Source organism: Euleptes europaea, chromosome 3 (genome assembly GCF_029931775.1).
Source record: "Euleptes europaea isolate rEulEur1 chromosome 3, rEulEur1.hap1, whole genome shotgun sequence".
Lineage (NCBI taxonomy): Eukaryota > Metazoa > Chordata > Lepidosauria > Squamata > Sphaerodactylidae > Euleptes > Euleptes europaea.
Window position 1 is genome coordinate 119436786 of NC_079314.1, and position 18900 is coordinate 119455685.

An 18900-nucleotide genomic window follows, 5' to 3' on the forward strand; every position below is an offset into this window, starting at 1 on the left:
TCTGTGTCACCGCCGTGGACCTCCTTGGAGGTCTCCCATCCAAATACTGACTGGGGCCGACCCTGCTTAGCTTCCGAGATCTGACGTGATCGTGGTAGCCTGGGCTATCCAGGTCAGGGCAAATATATACGTATGTATATATAAAATGAAGAAGGTTTTTATACCATGATTTCTCTACCTTTTTAAGGAGCCCTAAACTAGCTTACAATTGCCTGCCCTTCCCCTCCCCACAACAGACACCCTGTGGGGTAGGTGGGGCTGAGAGAGTTCGGAGAGAACTGTGACTAGTCCAAGGTGGCTTCACGTGTAGGAGTGGGGAAACCAACCTGGTTCATGTCAGGATCACAAGCCCACCACTGGTTCTTTCCCAAGGATTCACTCAGACAGCTCGAAGTCTGAAGTAAAACTCTTTATTAGAAAGACTAGCAGATACAGACTAGAGGCATGACAGCTCAGAGGCTTAGAAAGTTGGCAATGTCCCTTAAGGGGAGCTGTAGGGTTTAAAAGCATAAGTCCAGGATACTCGCCTGACATTGCCAGGCAACTCTGATAAGGTTCTCACGGGCAAAGACACAAAACTACCAGGTGCTGAGACAGCATAACACTCTGGGGAAACAGTCTGGGAACCGGAAGCAGGCCAAGACCTGACAGTTCACTAGATTAGAGTCCACCGCTCATGTGGAAGAGTGGGGTATCAAACCCAGTTCTCCAGATTAGCGTCCACCTCTTTTAACCACTACACCATGCTGGCTCCATTAAACCATTAAATAAATCATAATATAAATGTATAAAATACTAAATAATAAACATGCTTTTTTGAACTCTAAAATACACACGTGCTCACTGCCAAAAAAACAAACCAGTGTGTTATAGATCAAATCAAGCCCGAACTGACCCTAGAAGCTAAAATGACTAAACTGAGGCTAATGTATTTTGGTCACATTATGAGAAGACAAGAGTCACTGGAAAAGACAATCATGCTACAAAAAGTTGAGGGCAGCAGGAAAAGAGGAAGCCCAACAAGAGATGGATTGACTCTATAAAAGAAGCCACAGCCCTCAATTTGCAAGACCTGAACAAGGCTGTCAAAGATAGGACATTTTGGAGGACGTTGATTCATAGGGTCGCCATGAGTCGGAAGCGACTTCACAGCACTTAACACACACACACAACATGTACCTGTAAGTCTTAAATGGTAAAGTGAGAATTAGCCTCTTGTGCAAAGAAGAGCTGATAATCCCAGCTGTTGTTAGCATTAAAAGAAGTTTAAAGTTATCATGAATATTTTCCTGGCAAGGTTGGTCGAGTGCATTCTCTTCTCCACTCCCCCCAAATACAATGAATATTCTACAGAGTGATTGAAAATACCCTATAAAACAACACAGAGGGTTTTTGTTATTATTGATTACTGTTGCTCTGTCATCCCATGACAGAAGGAAGTGATGGAGAGCAAAGTTATCATTTTGTGCGTTTAAATGGGGTGGTTTGATGCATGGTGCGCATGACCTGGATCTCACCTCTTCCCTCCCTGATGTAGTTCCCAGGCTGAAAGCTGGAGAGACCGCATCTTGCTTTTTCAACAGATATCATGCACGCTCCAAGGCTGCTCATTTAAGGACTTGTAGACAAAAGTAATGACTACAGGAGAATTACACAACTTTAAGGTTGACAATGAGGAAATTTTATTTTTATTTATTATTTTTAAAAATAATTATAACCTGCCCTCATCCCCAGCGAACTGGGGGATGGAGACTTCCTATTCCTTGGCTCCATCATCAACCAAAAGGGAGACTGCAGCCAAGAAATCAGAAGGGGATTGAGGCTGGGAAGGGCAGCCATGAAGGAGCTAGAAAAGATTATGAAGTGTAGTGTCACTGGCCACCAGGATTAAGTTAATTCATGCCATCGTATTCCCTCTTACTATGTATGGGTGTGAAAGCTGGATATTGAAGAAAGCTGATAGGAAGAAAGACTCCTTTGAAATGTGGTGTTGGAGGAGAGTGTTACGGATACCCTGGACTGCCAAAAACCCCACACCAAATCAGTGGGTTATAGAATAAATCAGGCCTGAACAGACCCTAGAAGCTAAAATGACTAAGCTGAGGCTATCATATTTTGGTCACATTATGAGAAGACAAGAGTCACTGGAGAAGACAGTCATGCTAGGAAAAGTTGAGGGCAGCAGGAAAAGAGGAAGACCCAACAAGAGATGGATTGACTATATCATGGAAGCCACAGCCCTCAATTTGCAAGATCTGAGCAAGGCTGTTAAGGATAGGACGTTTTGAAAGACATTGATTCATAGGGTCACCATGAGTCGGAAGCAACTTGACGGCACTTAACACGCACACACAGACTGGGGTAGTAAACCAATGCTGAATTGCTTTGAGGATGAAGTTTGTGGTCTAGCTCGGCAGAGGCAAGTTTAACATGCATCTATGTGCGCATGCGTGCCTATCCACACATGGAACATAGGTGGCCTTGTATTAGATCAGGCGGTGGTATGGAAGAGCGCAAATTGCTAAAGCAAGTCAATCTCACAGCAGAAATTCCCTTTCCTCTTCCTTAAAGTATCCCCCGAGAATTGATACACTATGCATGTGTATTTTATCTTGGTAATTCATTCTTTGCAACGTATTAATTTTTGAGGCATTTGGTTTCCGGCAAGTCATCAAGTTTAAGTATACACCAGCTCTTTAATATTAATGTATTTATTATCCTTTCTCCTGTTTGCCATACCCTTTTAGAAGTTTGAAAGCAGAAAAGTTTCTTCTCAGCGCAAACAGTTGATTTATTTTTATACTCTCTGTTTGCAAACACGTTGACTTTCCTCCAACAAACATTGGACCAAAGTGAATGTTCAGATGCCCTTCATTTACTTTTCTGCAGTGTTGGCAGGAATATGTGTCAGTCTTCAGAATATTAAGTGTGAGGAACATGGTGTTAGGATCTGCTTAGTTCAGACACACTTGTTGTTCTTGGGAGGATTTTGCTGATGGAGGAAAGTCCCGTCAAGTTGCAGCCGACTTATGGCGACTCTATAGGGTTTTCAAGGCAGGAGACATTCGGAGGTATTTTGCCATTGCCTGTCTCTGCGTAGCGACCCTGGACTTCCATGGTGGTCTCCCATCAAAGTACTAATCAGGGCCGACCCTGCTTAGCTTCCGAGATCTGACAAGATCGGGCTAGCCTGGGCCGTCTACCGGTAGGTCAGCGCAAGATTTTGCTAGAGACTGATTTAGAATATTGTCGAAGGCTTTCACGGTCAGAGTTCATTGGTTCATTGGACAGTGTCCTTCAGTGTTACTACTCTGAAGATGCCTGCCACAGTTGCTGGCGAAACGTCAGGAAACGTCAGGAAAGAAAATTCTAAGACCACGGTTACACAGCCCGGATAACCTACAAGAACCACTGATATAGAAGTTTAGAAGATAACAGGCTGGAGGTGGACTATAAATTATTATTATTTATTACATTTCTACCCTGCTCTCCCCAACCCGAAGGTCGGGCTCAGAGCGGCTTACACAGTCTAAAAACACAATATAACAATAACCCATTAAAATAGTTTAAGATAATTTAAAATAGCCCAGTAATGCCCCTCAATGGCGCCAAAACTCCAGAGACAGAAATTTGTATAAATTAATCTAACCACACCCTAAGGTGGTCTTGAAGGGGTGGTGCTCAGCAGCGGGGAAAGGGGGGGAAAGGACTAGGGAGGCCAGTAGTTATAATGAGAACCGTCGCTGGCCTCAACCATAAGCCCGGCGGAACAGCTCCGTCTTGCAGGCCCTGTGGAACTCCTGAAGGTCCCGCAGGGCCCTGATCTCATTAGGGAGGCTATTCCACCAGGCAGGGGCCAGGGCCGAAAAAGCCCTGGCCCTGGTCAAGGCCAGCCGGATACTCCTTGGGCCAGGGATCACCAGCAAGTTGGAATTACATGAACGTAAGCTTCTCTGCGGAACGTACTGTGCTAGGCCAGGTCGTCTCGGGTTACTGCCGGCTACTGGTCTTGGCAGCAGTTTTATTTCAGGAATGCAGGAATCCGGGGGAGTCCCGCCGGGAGCTGGAAACCAAAATAAAATCGGCGTGCAGAGGCGAAGTCAAAAGTCCGGTCCAAGGGTCAGAAGTCCATTTATCAGAGTCTAGGAGCGTCAGCAACAAAAGTCAGAGATCCTTTTGCAACAATTGCTTTCGCAACGTCTGTCTGTTCCAAGCCTGGGTTTAAGCTGTTCCTCTTTGCCTTAGTTCTCATCCTCAGACAACTCACAGTCTTGGAGCCGTCTCCTTAGTGCCTGTAGCCACGCACTTCTCCTTTTTCTTTGCAACTCCATTCTCCCTTTTTGCCTGTGCTGTTGAGTGGCTTCAGGTGAGCTGGGTGGGTCCTGCTTCTGTGAAGTTACAGCTGCATCTAGTTGTGTCGAAGGAGGTGATTCTGTGTTTACTTCCAATTCCTCAGCAGGGCTGGTGTTTACTCCTACCTGTTCTCCTTCACCCTGCCCTGCATTCTCAGCTGCCTGAGGTGCAATGCCCGTTATTTCTTCCTGCTCAGGCTCTTCCTCTGATGATGCTTCGCCTGTTGAAGTCTGGGCCATGACACATACCAGGGGAGGCGGTCCCGTAGATACGAAGGTCCCAGACCATGTAAGGCTTTAAAGGTCATAACCAGCACCTTGAACCTGACCCGATTATCCAGCTGGAGACAGTGCAGTTGACGGAGCACTGGCGTGATATGTGCCCTCGCCGCAGCATTCTGTACCAGCTGGAGTCTTCCATACAAATCAGTGGTAGCACCCCCTAAGCTTTTTGTTCCCAGTGCCTCAGCCATGTTCATACTGTTGTTACTAATGGGGGGGGTTATAGGGGCAACGAGACCCTTGTGTAGGTGTCTCTTAGAGAGTTACTTGGCTAAATGTGAGAGGGAAAGAAGACTGGCCCAGATAAAAATAGCCATTAGCTTATATATTAGTGATGCTGCTAACTAGAAGGCCAGGGGTATTATTGGCCCTGGAGCTAGATTCCAGTCCAGTAGCACCTTACAGACCAACAAGGTTTTCGGGGTTTAAGATTTTGAGAGTCAAATCTCCCAACGTCCAATACTCTTGAACGTTTATACCTCGAAAATCTCGTTGGACTTGCAAGTGCCTCTGGATTCAAATCTAGCTCTTCCACTGCAGACCAGCATGGTAGCACTCTGAAACTATATTGGCACTGGATATCCTAAGTCCAATTCCAGACACTTTACCAAAGAAAAGAGAAGCTGGTGGCCAAGAATTTGGTTGCTGTCTCAGAGGGATCAGGAGTCTGCTTAGGAGTCACTACACCAGTGTGGTGTAGTGGTTAAGAGTGGTGTAGTGTGGTGTAGTGGTTAGGAGTCGCTACACCAGTGTGGTGTAGTGGTTAAGAGTGGTGGTTTCAAGCAGTGGACTCTGATCTGGAGAACCGGGTTTGATTCCCCACTCCTCCACATGAGCGGCAGATGCTAATCTGGTGAACTGGATTTGTTTCCCCACTCCTACACACAAAGCCAGCTTGGGCTAGTCACACTCTCTCAGCCTCACCTACCTCACAGGGTGTCTGTTGTGGGGAGGGGCAGGTAAGGTGATTGTAAGCCGGTTTGGTTCTTCCTTAAGTGGTAGAGAAAGTTGGCATATAAAAACCAACTCTTCCTCCTCCTGTTCCTCCTCCTCCTTTATATGCCACCATATTGCGATGGTGAAGAACGCTGGGTCTCTTTGGAAACTCGTTGGGTTCTCCCTTTGGACTAGAAGATGCATTCTTGGTAGCTGCTTCCCAGGTCTCAGGTTCCCTTTTGAAAGCTTGCCCATGCACAAAAATTTCTCACAACTGATGTCCTTTCTCATTTGCTTGTCATTTAGGGGCACAGGTGAAGTGTTTGTTCTCTCTTTCTGTGTTGGCATTTTTAAAAATACTGTCAGTTTTTGAACAGCATCTGTTGTCTCATGAATGCTGCTGTCCACCAGAGCTATCAAGGATAAATAAATGATCTGGATTTCAAAAGAGCGACTTGCCCACTTAAGTATTTTGGATATAGGACATCTTACTAAGGAGGTCTTACATTCTGTTGCTGATTTTAAATTGTGGAAGTGATCCCTTTGGGTGCTCTTGGGAAACTGTTCCCTTCGTTTTCTCAGCCTTATGATTCTGTAGGCTCTTTCCCATCCTCTCAATATTGCAGGAGCTGTTACTTCAAAAAAAGAGATAGGTCTTCTTTGACCGTAATTGGTTCCCACTTTCCTCAGAGTTTCTGCTGTATCCCAGTTTTAGTTTGACATGCTTTCAGTTGTTCTAACAAGTCCAAAAATGAAAGCCAAATTGTGCCAGAGTAGAGAAGTTATGCTGACATTCAGTGATTTCTCCCTTCGAACCACTTGACCTGTCGCTCAGAACTGTTTGAGCAGACCTTGGAAAGGAAACAGACAAGTACTTTTGTTCACACGCATGGGTTATTGGAAGTCGGAGAGATGATAACCGGGACCATTCTGTTGTTATTGATGATGACTCTTAAGGGGTGTAATCCTTGGCCATACTATACTATAAAATGTGTGAACAGACTGCTGGACTTGATGGGCCTTGTCTGATCCAGCAGGGCCTTTCTTATGTTCTTATGTTTTCTACTGCTATAAGTTTGAGACAGACTGCAGAAGAGTGGGTGTGTGCGCATGGGCGTGTTCATACTCGCAGTATCTCTCAACATGGCTAGAGCCTCTGCCATTGGTAGAGGGCCTAATGTTGTCTAAACAGACCCGCCCACTCGGCATTGAAGGGATTATGACGCTTTTGGCCTGGGGAGGTGGGGGAGTTTGACTTTGATATAGATTCTGCTTTTCCTCTGGTTTCCCTTTTGTTTCCTGGGTCTGCTGTATGCTGAGCTTTTAATAGGATATTGAGCCATCTGTTTCGTAATAAAAAAAAAGTCTGAAATCCACCTTGAATTCGTGGGATTGAGTAGGATTTAAGTCAAAATAAATACATAAATTATAAGGGGAGCCATGTTGGTGGTGACTGTGTTGACTCCTTTTCACTCTGATGAGCGCTAATGAGTGCATTTAACTAATAAGGCTTTCTAAAGGACCTGTAGCTCTTGCTGTGAGCGATGATGACGTTAGATTTGATTACAGGTATGCGTGAAGAAATTAATCCTCAGTGAACAAGTATATCAATGCCGGCTTTCCATGTATGCGGCTTTCTGACCCGCTGAGCTGTTTCTTTAGTTGTTTGTTCTTTCTTGTTTGATTTTAGGACCCTTTCCACCAGCGACGATGTTGAAGACCGGGAGACGGAGAAGGGCCGCCTGGAAGAGGCGTACGAGAAGTGCGATCGGGATTTGGACGAGCTGATCGTTCAGCACTACACCGAGCTGACGACCGCCATCCGCACCTACCAGAGCATCACGGAACGTATCACCAACTCGCGCAACAAGATCAAGCAGGTGATGGCCCGTGTGCTGCAGGAAATGCCACCCTTTTGCCAGTTTGCATTTCACTTTCCCCAAAAACAGGCCTTATTTCTTTACTGTCTTGATAACCTGCTTTTCAAGCGAAAAAGTACCCTAAATGGGAAAAATGGTGGTGGAAAGTGCTGTTGAATCACACCTGAAATATAGTGACCCCAGAGGGTTTTCAAGGCAAGAGGGATTCAGAGGTGGTTGGCCATTGCCTGCCTCTGCATAGCAACTCTGGGCTTCCTTGGTGGTCTCCAGTCCAAGGGAGCCAGCGTGGTGTAGTGGTTAAGAGCGGTGGTTAGGAGTGGTGGACTCTAATCTGGTGAACCGGGTTGGTTTCCCCACTCCTACACCTGAAGCCAGCTGGGTGACCTTGGGCTAGTCACAGCTCTCTCAGCCCCACCTACCTCACAGGGTGTCTGTTGTGGGGAGGGGAAGGGAAGGCGATTGTAAGCCAGTTTGATTCTTCCTTAAGTGGTAGAGAAAGTCGGCATATAAAAGCCAACTCTTCTACTACTACTACTTCTGCTTCTTCAACTACTACTACTACTCACCAGATTGGACTCTGCTTAGCACCTGAGTTTGATGAGATCAGGCTAGGCTGGCCGTCCAGGTCTAGGCAAAGTGGGCAACACCATTGCATTAATATCCTGAAATAGTACAACATGACAAATGAGAATGCAGTTAATTAAAATTGACGTCGCAGTATCTAAAAACTTAAATTCCAACCCCAGCTGAAGAGCAGCAAGTGGACCTTTGTCCTCCAGCTCCAACTGCAGCTGTTTTCCTTTGTATCTTAGGAAAGGCTTTCCAACGTGTCCTTAAATTTGTGGATAGTTAGTGATTGATCTGAGGTAGATGGCCCAGGCTAGCCCAATCTCATTGTATCTCAGAAGCTAAGCAGTGTTGGCCCTTGTTAGTCCTTTGATGGGAGACCACCAAGGAAATCCAGGGTTGCTATGCAGAGGCAGGCAACGGGAAACCGCTTCTGACTGTCTCTTGCTTTGAAAACCCCATGAGGGGTCACCATGAGTCAGCTGCGACTTCATGGCACTTTCCACCACCACCAGTTAGTGACTTCCCTTGCAGTTGACGCCTGCAGAGAGGGCACTATGGTACAGAGCTAGCGTGGTGTAGTGGTTAAGAGTGGCAGACTCTAATCTGGAGAACTGGGTTTGATTCCCCGCTCCTCCACATGCATCCTGCTGGGTGACCTTGGGCCACTTCCAGTTCTCTCCAGAATCTCTCCCCACCTACCTCACAAGGTGTCTATTGTGAGGAGGGGGAAGGCAAGGCAACGGTTAGCCAGTTTGAGACTCCTTAAAGGTAGAGAAAAGTGGGGTATAAAAACCAACTGTTCTGTTTCTGCTGCTTATATTTCTAGCCTGCCCACCCTGGCTGAAACCAGGCTTAGGGCAGGGGACAAGAATAAAATCACAAGTATACATATAAATACCAATTAAAACATCATAATAAAATGCCAACTTCCAGATTATTATCCAGTTGTTATAAATAGATGGCACACAACTTACTGTGGTACCTGCTGTGGCAAAAGATGTCACAGCCAAGCAGGCAGGCTTCTTAAGAGCGGCGGACTCTATTCTGGAGAACCGGGTTTGATTCCCCGCTCCTCCACATGAGCGGCAGAGGCTAATCTGGTGAACTGGATTTGTTTCCCCACTCCTACACACAAAGCCAGCTGGGTGACCTTGGGCTAGTCACACTCTCTCAGCCCCACCTACCTCACAGGGTGTCTGTTGTGGGGAGGGGCAGGTAAGGTGATTGTAAGCCGATTTGGTTCTTCCTTAAGTGGTAGAGAAAGTCGGCATATAAAAACCAAGTCTTCTGCTTCTGCTTTTTACCTTACTTGAGTAAAGCTAGAATGTACCACACCAGGCCTCTTGGGCAGCTCTTTATCGGTAGTAAATATTTATTGTTATTGCCATCTCCCAGAATGGGGAGGTCAGCAAGAGAAGGTGGGTTTCTTTGAAACTGGCATCCTGTGAACAAAAGGGCATCCACCTCTCTGGAGTCCAGGTACTGCGTGACCCTTTTGGAGCTTTGAGATTCATTTAGTGCTTCCAAAAGGGGGAGTCAGTCTGCTCTGATCCCTTCCAAGGGTAGAAGTTCATTTCAGGGATTTATGTACAAAGCTCAGCTCTCTTGTGAAGGCAGAGATCAATTACACTACATTTGAAATAAACTATAGCCCAGGCTTACTCGATACAATTAAGCCCTGGCGTGGGTCAGGAGCAAATGTATAGGTGTGGTGACCTTGAGAGACCACCTTAAAATAATCGCAGAGGATGAAGGACCTTTTGGTGAATACTGTTTCTGATTAGATTCAGTCAATCCGCGTTGAGGGAGCTTTCCTTCAGCCTCTTGGGAACTGACAGGGTACCAAGCCTGATTTTTTTTCTGTGATTGGCTCGTTAAATTAGCAAGCTTTCCTTTCTCCAGTCCTCATTTTCTCCTCCCTTTACAAGGAGATAAGACTTCACCGCTCTATAGCGAGCTTTTGAATTGTAATATGAACTTCCTTTGAGCATTTTTTTGCCTGGCTACTAGTGACTGTAAATTTCATCGTGTCTTTCCAGCAGAGGGGGTCCAAGTTGAAACATGATCTGTATTTTGTCTTTAGAATTATACGCTAATCTATCCCCAAAGGTCAGCGTGGATGAATAGTATTTCCTTTATTTATCTTCCCATCTGTCCCAAGAGGAAGGTTAATACATGTGATTGTTTGTGTGATAGAATCTAGAAGTCCCTGGGCCAAAGTAAATCCTCTGTCCACTTGTCCTTCTCTCTCATGAATTCTAGATTCAAGGGAAACTGCCCATGAGATAAACTGCAAAATTTGCTTTCTTAAGTCTGCCAGATTATGACTTTGTTTTGCACTAAAGTCAGCGTTGCTCTAAGGTCAGTGTTTTCAGTTGAGATCCCCGGGGTTGCCTGAAGCCACTCTCTGAGCTGTATCATGCCTAGAAGAAGAAGAAGAGTTGATTTTTATACCCCGCTTTTCTCTACCCTTAAGGAGTCTCAAAGCGGCTTACAATCGCCTTGCCTTCCCCTCACCACAACAGACACCCTGTGAGATAGGTGGGGTGGAGAGAGTTCAGAGAGAACTGTGACTAGTCCAAGGTCAGCCAGCTGGCTTCATGTGGAGGAGTGGGGAATCAAACCCTGTTCTCCATGTAAGAGTCTGCCGCTCATGTGGAGGAGTGGAGAATCAAACCCATTTCTCAAGATTAGCATCCACCGCTCTTAACCTCTACACTATAGTGGCTCTAGATGCCCTAGTCAAGGGCATGGAGAGATGGAGTCCCTCAACCTTACCCTGGAGGTTCTCACCTGAGCCGTCGCATATTTGGGTTCAGAAAAGGACCATTAAGAATTCTGGTGCATCCTCCCGACAGGGAAAAGCTCCAGCCTTTCTGTCCTTTTACTTCGAACTCATCCCCTCCAATGAACAAAAAGCCCTGCAGGGCATAATGAAATTTTATAAAATCGACGGGCAGAAAAGAGGAAGGACTTGTCTGTGTTATGAATAATCAACTTACACAATTTGCTGCCACTGGATACGGTGAGGGATGGCTTTGAAAGAGGATCACACAAACTCTTTAAATAGCTATCAACCGTAGTAGCTAAGTGAGCCTCCGTGTTTGGAGGCACTTTGCCTCTGAACTCCAGTTGTTAGGCGACAGGCCGCTGGGGATGGTTGTTGCCTTTCTGTCCTGCTTAAAAACATTAGAGCTGCCCTGCCAGATCAGTAAGCCGGTTTGTAATTGTGATTGTCAGCTGGTTTGATTCTTCCTTAAGTGGTAGAGAAAGTCGGCATATAAAAACCAACTCTTCTTCTTCTCCTTCTTGAGCCTTTCCTTGTAGAGAAGATCTGTCAACCCCCTGATTGCATTTATTGCCTTTTCCAGCATCTTTTCAAACATTTTTTTTTGCCGACAAGTCTCAGTTGACTTATGGCGACCCCGTAGGGTTTTAAAGGCAAGAGACCTAGCAGGTGGTTTGCCATTGCCTGCCTGCGCTTCCCGCCCCTGGTATTCCTTGGAGGTCTCCCGTCCAAATACTTGCCAGGGTCAAGCTGAGATTGTGTGACGGCCCGGGGCACCCAGCAAACTTCCATGGTGCAAGTGGGGATTCGAACCTGGGTTTTCCCAGGTCCTAGTCCGATACCTAACCACTACATGCTGGCTCCATTTTCTGGCACTCGTTTTGTAGCAGTGCTCACCCTACTGTGTCAGAATTCCAAAGATCCTCACAGGGTGAAAGATTGAGGACCCCTGCTCTTAGAATCATAAAATCATTCTGTTCCCTCCAGGATAAGAGGAGCAAGCCAAATATATTAGGTGCTGTGGAACACAGGCAGGATGGTGCTGCTGCAGTTGTCTTGTTTGGGGGCTTCCTAGAGGCCCCTGGTTGGCCACTGTGTGAACAGACTGCTGGACTTGATGGACCTTGGTCTGATCCAGCAGGGCTTTTCTTATGTTCTTAAAGAGTTGGAATGGACCACCAGGGTCATCTAGTCCAACCCCCTGCACAATAAAGGAAATTCACAACTACCTCCCCACCCCAGTGACCCCTACTCCATGCCCAGAAGATGGCCAAGGTGCCGTCCCTCTCATGGTCTACCTACGGTCATAGAATCAGCATTGCTGAACAGATGGCCATCTAAACTCTTCTTAAAAACCTCCATAGAAGGAGAGCTCACCACCTCCCGAGGAAGCCTGTTCCACTGAGGAACCGCTCTAACTGTTAGAGAGTTCTTAATGTTTAGACGGGAACTCTTTTGATTTAATGTGTAGACGGAACTCTTGCTCCCTCCTGGAATGTGCGGTGTTCTGGATGACAGATGCTGATGTGTGGACATTTGGTCTTATCATTTGGGTGCGTTGGGGGAAACAGGAAGCCTGCTTCCAAGATGGACGCTGTTAGATTGATCCGGTCTGTTTGTTGTGCCCTTTTCGCAGGTCAAGGAGAATCTGCTGTCCTGCAAGATGCTGCTGCACTGCAAGCGGGACGAGCTGCGCAAGCTGTGGATCGAAGGCATCGAGCACAAGCATGTCTTGAATCTGCTGGACGAGATCGAGAACATAAAACACGTCCCCCAGAAGCTGCAGCAGTGCATGGCCAGCAAGCACTACCTCACCGCAACGGACGTGCTGGTAGGAGGCGATAGCGCGGGCTTGACGGACAGCTGTCTGATAAGTGTCCGCTAGATCTGCTATCTGGGCCCGAGTAATTAGATCTGCCATTTACTCACCTGCTGTATTGTTCTCGCTGCCTGTCTCTTTTGCCCTCTTCTGTCACTCACTCCTTTTCTCGATCTTCAGTCTATTAACCTCTTTTGGCTTCCTTGAAAGCTCTACTGACTTTGACCCCGTGTCCTTAACCTCCATTCCCGTCCTATCACGCCTTGTCTGCGGCTTCCCCTATCAGCGTTTCCTCCTTCTCCCTTTCAATACTTCCACTGAGCTCTTTGACTCTGCCCCGTCTTTGGTCCATGTTCCAGTTATCGCTCTTTCAGACTACTGCAGCCTCCTGCCTGCTCTTGTTATCCCCCTCCTCGCCTTTTGGTTCCGAATGCCTCTTCCCGTCACTGTGAGCACATCCCTTTCATCCCTGCATTAGCTCGCTGTTTTTCAAGGTACCGACACGTTAAGGATCTTTGAACTGCGGCTGAATTCAGCCAGCGGGTTTCTGTTGATAGTGTGCCTTGCTTTGTTTGTTTGGGGAGGGGTCGTGGCTCAGTGGTAGAGCATCTGCTTGGCATGCAGAAGGTCCCAGGTTCAATCCCTGGCATCTCCAGTTAAAGAGACTAGGCAAGTAGGTGATGTGAAAGAAGAATAAGAATAGCTTTTTATATGCCGACTTTCTCTACCACTTAAGGGAGACTCAAATCGGCTTACAATCACCTTCCCTTCCTCTCCCCACAACAGACACCCTGTGAGGTGGGTGGGGCTGAGAGAGCTCTAAGAGAGCTGTGGCTAGCCCAAGGTCACCCAGCTGGCTTCCTGTAATGGTTCCACATTAACATACCGCACCCTCATTAGCACATTATCTTGATACTTACAGGACAATGATTTGCACATTACCTTTAATACTTTGCAGGACAATGACTCAGCTCAAACCCAACCCCCTTCTGACTATATATTACTCTTCCTACACACTTGACACTGAGAGACACTGTCCTTCAGTGTTACTCCTCTGAAGATGCCTGCCACAGCTGCTGGCGAAACATCAGGAAAGAAAATACCAAGACCACGGTTACACAGCCCGGAAAACCTACAAGAACCAATGAATATGTTTTAAATACCTGTTTTAGTTTAAATGTGTCAGTTCTAGAATTGATGCTGAGGTCTCTTAGAATATAAGAAAGGCCCTGCTGGATCAGACCAAGGCCCATCAAGTCCAGCAGTCTGTTCACACAGTGGCCAACCAGGTGCCTCTAGGAACCCACTAACAAGACGAGTGCAGCACCACCATCCTGCCTGTGTTCCACCACACCCAAAATAATAGGCATGCTCCTCTGATACTAGAGAGAATAGGTATGCAGCATGACTAATATCCATTCTAACTAACTGCCATGAATACCCCTCTCCTCCGTGAATATGTCCACTCCCCTCTTAAAGCCCTCCAAGCTGGCAGCCATCACCACATCCTGGGGCAGGGAGTTCCACAATTTAACTATGCGTTGTGTGAAAAAAATACTTCCTTTTATCTGTTTTGAATCTCTCACCCTCCAGCTTTAACAGATGACCCCGTGTTCTAGTATTATGGGAGAGGGAGAAAAACCTCTCCCTGTCCACTCTCTCCAAACCATGCATAATTTTATAGACCTCTATCATGTCTCCCCTCAGCCGCCTTCTTTCCAAGCTAAATAGCCCTAAGCGTCTTAACCGCTCCCCATAGGACAGTTGCTCTAGTCCCCTAATCATTTTGGTTGTTCTTTTCTGTACCTTTTCAAGCTCTGTAATATCCTTTTTTAGGTGTGGTGACCAGAACTGTACACAGTATTCCAAGTGTGGTCTCACCATAGATTTGTACAAGGGCAGTATGATATCAGCAGTTTTATTCTCTATTCCTCGTCTAATTATAGCCAGCATGGAATTTGCCTTTTTTACAGCAGCCGCACACTGGGTTGACATCTTCATTGAGCTATCCACTACCACCCCAAGATCCCTTTCTTGGTCTGTCGCTGCCAGCACAGATCCCATCAGTGTATATGTGAAGTTGGGATTTTTTGTCCCAATATGCAATCTTATTTGAACCTGAAGTTATTTGGGATACGTTTTGTTATATGGGCAGTCCTGCTTCCAGGTAGGGTGACCACTTTCAGAATTTGTGGGAAGGATAACCAGAAGACGCCGTAAAAGGATGAGAGAAGGAATTTGAAAGTGTTTTTCTTCATAATTAATACAAGCTAAATAATAATAATTGTGTGCTGTCAAGTCACAGCCAACTCATGGCAACCCAAGGACCATGGAGTTTTCAAGGCAAGAGATTAACAGAGGCGGTTTGCCATTGCTTGCCTCTGTGTAGCGACCCTGGGCTTCCTTGGTGGTCTCCCATCCAAGTACTAACCCTTGGCCAACCCTGCTTAACTTCCAAGCTCTGACAAAAGCAGGCCAGACTGCACTATCAGGCTGCTACTATTTAAATAAGATACCTTGGAATAAAAACCGGCACAGTGTATCTTGTTAACCTATCATGCTTATTACCTGTACCAGGGATAAGAAGAAGAAGAGTTGGTTTTTGTATGCTGACTTTGTCTCCCACTTAAGGAAGAACCAAACCGGCTTACAACCCCCTTCCCTTCCCCTCCCCACAACAGACACCTTGTGAGGTAGGTTGGGCTGAGAGAGTGTGACTGGCCCAAGGTCACCCAGCTGGCTTCGTGTGTAGAAGTGGGGAAACAAATCCAGTTCACCAGATTAGCCTCCGCCGCTCATGTGGAGGAATGGGGAGTCAAACCTGGTTCTCCAGATCAGACTCCACTGCTCCAAACCACCGCTCTTAACCACTACACCATCCCTTCAAGGAAGGAAGCTGTCCTTGAACTAGGATTTCTCAATGAGTAAATCTGTTTAGATCAGGGCCGTGGAACTGGTATGAAGAGTTTGACCCATACCATCTTCTGTGGTTGTGCCAACTGAAACCAGCCCCCCATGTTCACTCAGCATCTCTATAGCTTTTTAATCTGAAAGGAAATGTGATAGTTTATTCCTTTTGAGTTACCTGGATTGATAGGGGCTTGGCTTAAACATCTCTAATTTTCAGGAACACAAACCTACTCCATCAATTACAGCCATATTTCTGTGTGGACTCGCAGTTCCCATTTGTTACAATAGTACCGCTATTTTATTTTCACCTTATTCCCCCCACCCCGGTAGCAGGATGTTTAATGCATCTTCAGTGAGCTCCTTGGCTTCAAAGAGCTCCTTGGCCTTTCTCTCCACATAAGAACGATGCTGTAATTGTGCTCTTGCTGTTGGGTGATTCCATTCTCCTTTATTGCACAATCTGAGCAGTGTATAAAATAATTATTAAACTGTCAGGGACGCGCTAATGTTTCTGGATTCGCCTCGTCCTTTGTCCTCAAGGTAAACAGCTGTTGGGTTATCAGAAGCCCCCCAAAAATGATCCGACAAAGACTCTGATATCTTTTGCATTGAAACGGGGGAGCTGATAAATATTGTTGCCTGTAGCTTTGTGATACATGCAATCTAAATTAGACCTTTGCAGTCATTGTGTGGGGTTGATGCAGGCGCATTAATGGCATAATTTCTGGTTGCCCCCTCGCATTTCTGCAGTCTGTCCTTTGTATTCCACTCACATTAATTGAAGTAATTTTGCCACTGAAGCGTGTTTCCAACCTCTGAATTTAAATTGAAATTTTAATTCCCTTATTGTTTGGCGAAGACGTCTGAAGATGGCTTGTTACTGGTTTCATTATCACTCAAAACACTCCAGCTGGTTCTAATGTACAATGATTAATTCTGGAAAGACTTATTAATGTAAGAAAGGCAACCTTTTCCCCAGGAGCAGGAGCAAAGAAGCAAAGGTATTTCTGGTGATGGATGGTATTTCTGCAAAGCTAGATGAAGTAAAATGAGTGTTTATAGGCTGGCTGTGTTGACATAGCTTAAAACTTGCAGAGATTATCTTTAGAAATTGTCTGAAGGGAGTTCTGTACCGGGTTGCTGTGAACTTTGCAAATATGTGATTATCATTCAAACTCAGCTTTGGAGGATAGCTGTGTTGGCCTGCAGTAGAACAGATAGATTCGAGTCCAGTAGCACCTTAGAGATCAAGAACTTAAGAACATAAGAAAGGCCATGCTGGATCAGACCAATGCCCATCAAGTCCAGCAGTCTGTGCACACAGTGGCCAACCAGGTACCTCTAGGAAGCCCACAAGCAAGACGACTGTAGCAGCATTGTCCTTCCTGTGTTAAAAACATAGGAAAGGCCATGCTGGATCAGACCGAGGCCCATCAAGTTCAGCAGTCTGTTCACACAGTGGCCAACCAGGTGCCTTTAGGAAGCCCACAAAGAAGGCGACTGCAGCAGCATTATCCTGCTTGTGTTCCACGGCACCTAATATAGTAGGCATGCTCATCTGATTCTGGAGAGAATAAGTATGCATCATGACTAGTATCCATTTTGACTAATAGCCATGAATAGCCCTATCCTCCATGAACATGTCCACTCCCCTATTAAAGCCTTAAGAACATAAGAAAGACCATGCTGGATCAGACCAAGGTCCATCAAGTCCAGCAGTCTGTTCACATAGTGGCCAACCAGGTGCCTCTAGGAAGCCCACAAGCAAGACGACTGTAGTAGCATTGTCCTGCCTGTGCTCCACAGCACCTAATATAAAAGGCTTACTCCTCTGATACTGGAGAGAATAAGTATGCATCATGACTAGTAGCCATTTTTACTAGTAGCCATGAATAGCCCTTTCCTCCATGAACATGTCCACTCCCCTTTTAAAGCCTTCCAAGTTGGCAGCCATCACCACATTCTGGAGCAGGGAGTTCCACAATTTAATTATGCATTGTGTGAATAAATACTTTTATCTCTTTGGAATTTCTCACCCTTCAGCTTCAGCAGATGACCCCGCGTTCTAGTATTTTGAGAGAGGGAAAAAAGCTTCTCCCTGTCAACTCTCTCCTTACCATGCATAATAGAAGAGTTTGTTTTTATATGTCAATTTTCTCTACCTTTTAAGGAGAATCAAACTTGCATGCTTACAGTCTTTTCCCCTTCTCCCTATAGCAGACATCTTGTGAGGTAAGTGAGGTTGAGAGAGCTCTAAGAGAGCTGTGACTAGCCCAAGGTCCCCCAGCTGGTTTCATGTGGAGGAGTGGTGAATCAAACCCGGTTCTCCAGATGAGAGTTCACCGCTGTTAACCACTGCACCACGTTGTAAGATTTTCAGGGTATAGCTTTCAAGAGTCAAATCTCCCTTCCTCTGATACCTGATGTTAGATATCTGACGAAGGGAGCTTTGATTCTCAAACGCTTATACCCCAAACATCTTGTTGGTGTCCATAAGTTGTTATGGACTTGGATCTGCCTAGTCAGACTTAACGTAAATCAGCCAATCATTTACACGGGAGTTCCTAAATGGACCCCCTCAATGTTTTGTTCAGAATTTGAATCTGGTGCCATGCCGATCTCTTCAGCACCTGTGCAGTTTGTGGCGTTCAGCCCGTCAGCAGTCAGGGTAGCCCCTTCTGCAGATTTACCAAGGTGAATCGTGCCTTGGTCCCAAGATAATGAACCTCAGGGTCACATGAAGCTGCCTTCTACTGAATCAGACCCTTGGTCCATCAAAGTCAGTATTGTCTACTCTGACCAGTAGCGGGTCTACTCCAGTGATTCTCAACCTTTTTCCCACCGTGGCCCCCTTCTGATCTTGTTTCCTTCCTGCGACCCCCCTGTCCTACCAGTAGAAAGGTAGCTATTTAAATATTTTGTTTGTAAATAGCCAAGGAACAAAGAAGCATAAACAGCCACACAAAATGCACACATGCAGTTCTTATTGGGAAACTGAAATGTACAAAAAATACCCCACAAAAAGGGAATACAACACGCTAATAAACAACGATGCTCACATACAAGGGAAAACAAAGCCTCTACCACCGTTGCACAAGATTACAGCGATACAAAATTCCACCGTTGCAAACGATGCATCGAAGTGCAATGAAGGAAGTCATGTGTTAGGTTTTCAGTCCACTGAAGGTACAAATTGTATTCCAAAACAAAAACTGTGTTTAGATACAGAGTCAGCACGTGGTCACAGCTTCAATAAAACTTTTGCTTGTCACTCCTTTTCAAGGAATCAGACCAATGTCATCACATCACAGGGCAATAAATCAGCCCAAGAGAAAACTGCAGCTCCCTGCAGCTTCAAGCCTT

General features: G+C 46.0%; 1 protein-coding gene across 1 annotated transcript in view; it reads left to right on the top strand.

Moving 5' to 3' along the window:
- Positions 1 to 18900, top strand: part of EXOC4 (exocyst complex component 4) — a 471090-nt gene that overhangs the window by 19227 nt on the left and 432963 nt on the right. The window contains exons 2-3 of the mRNA XM_056846731.1: positions 7261 to 7450; positions 12445 to 12639. Of these exons, the coding sequence (XP_056702709.1) occupies positions 7261 to 7450; positions 12445 to 12639 (385 nt within the window). The remainder of the gene's footprint in view (positions 1 to 7260; positions 7451 to 12444; positions 12640 to 18900) is intronic.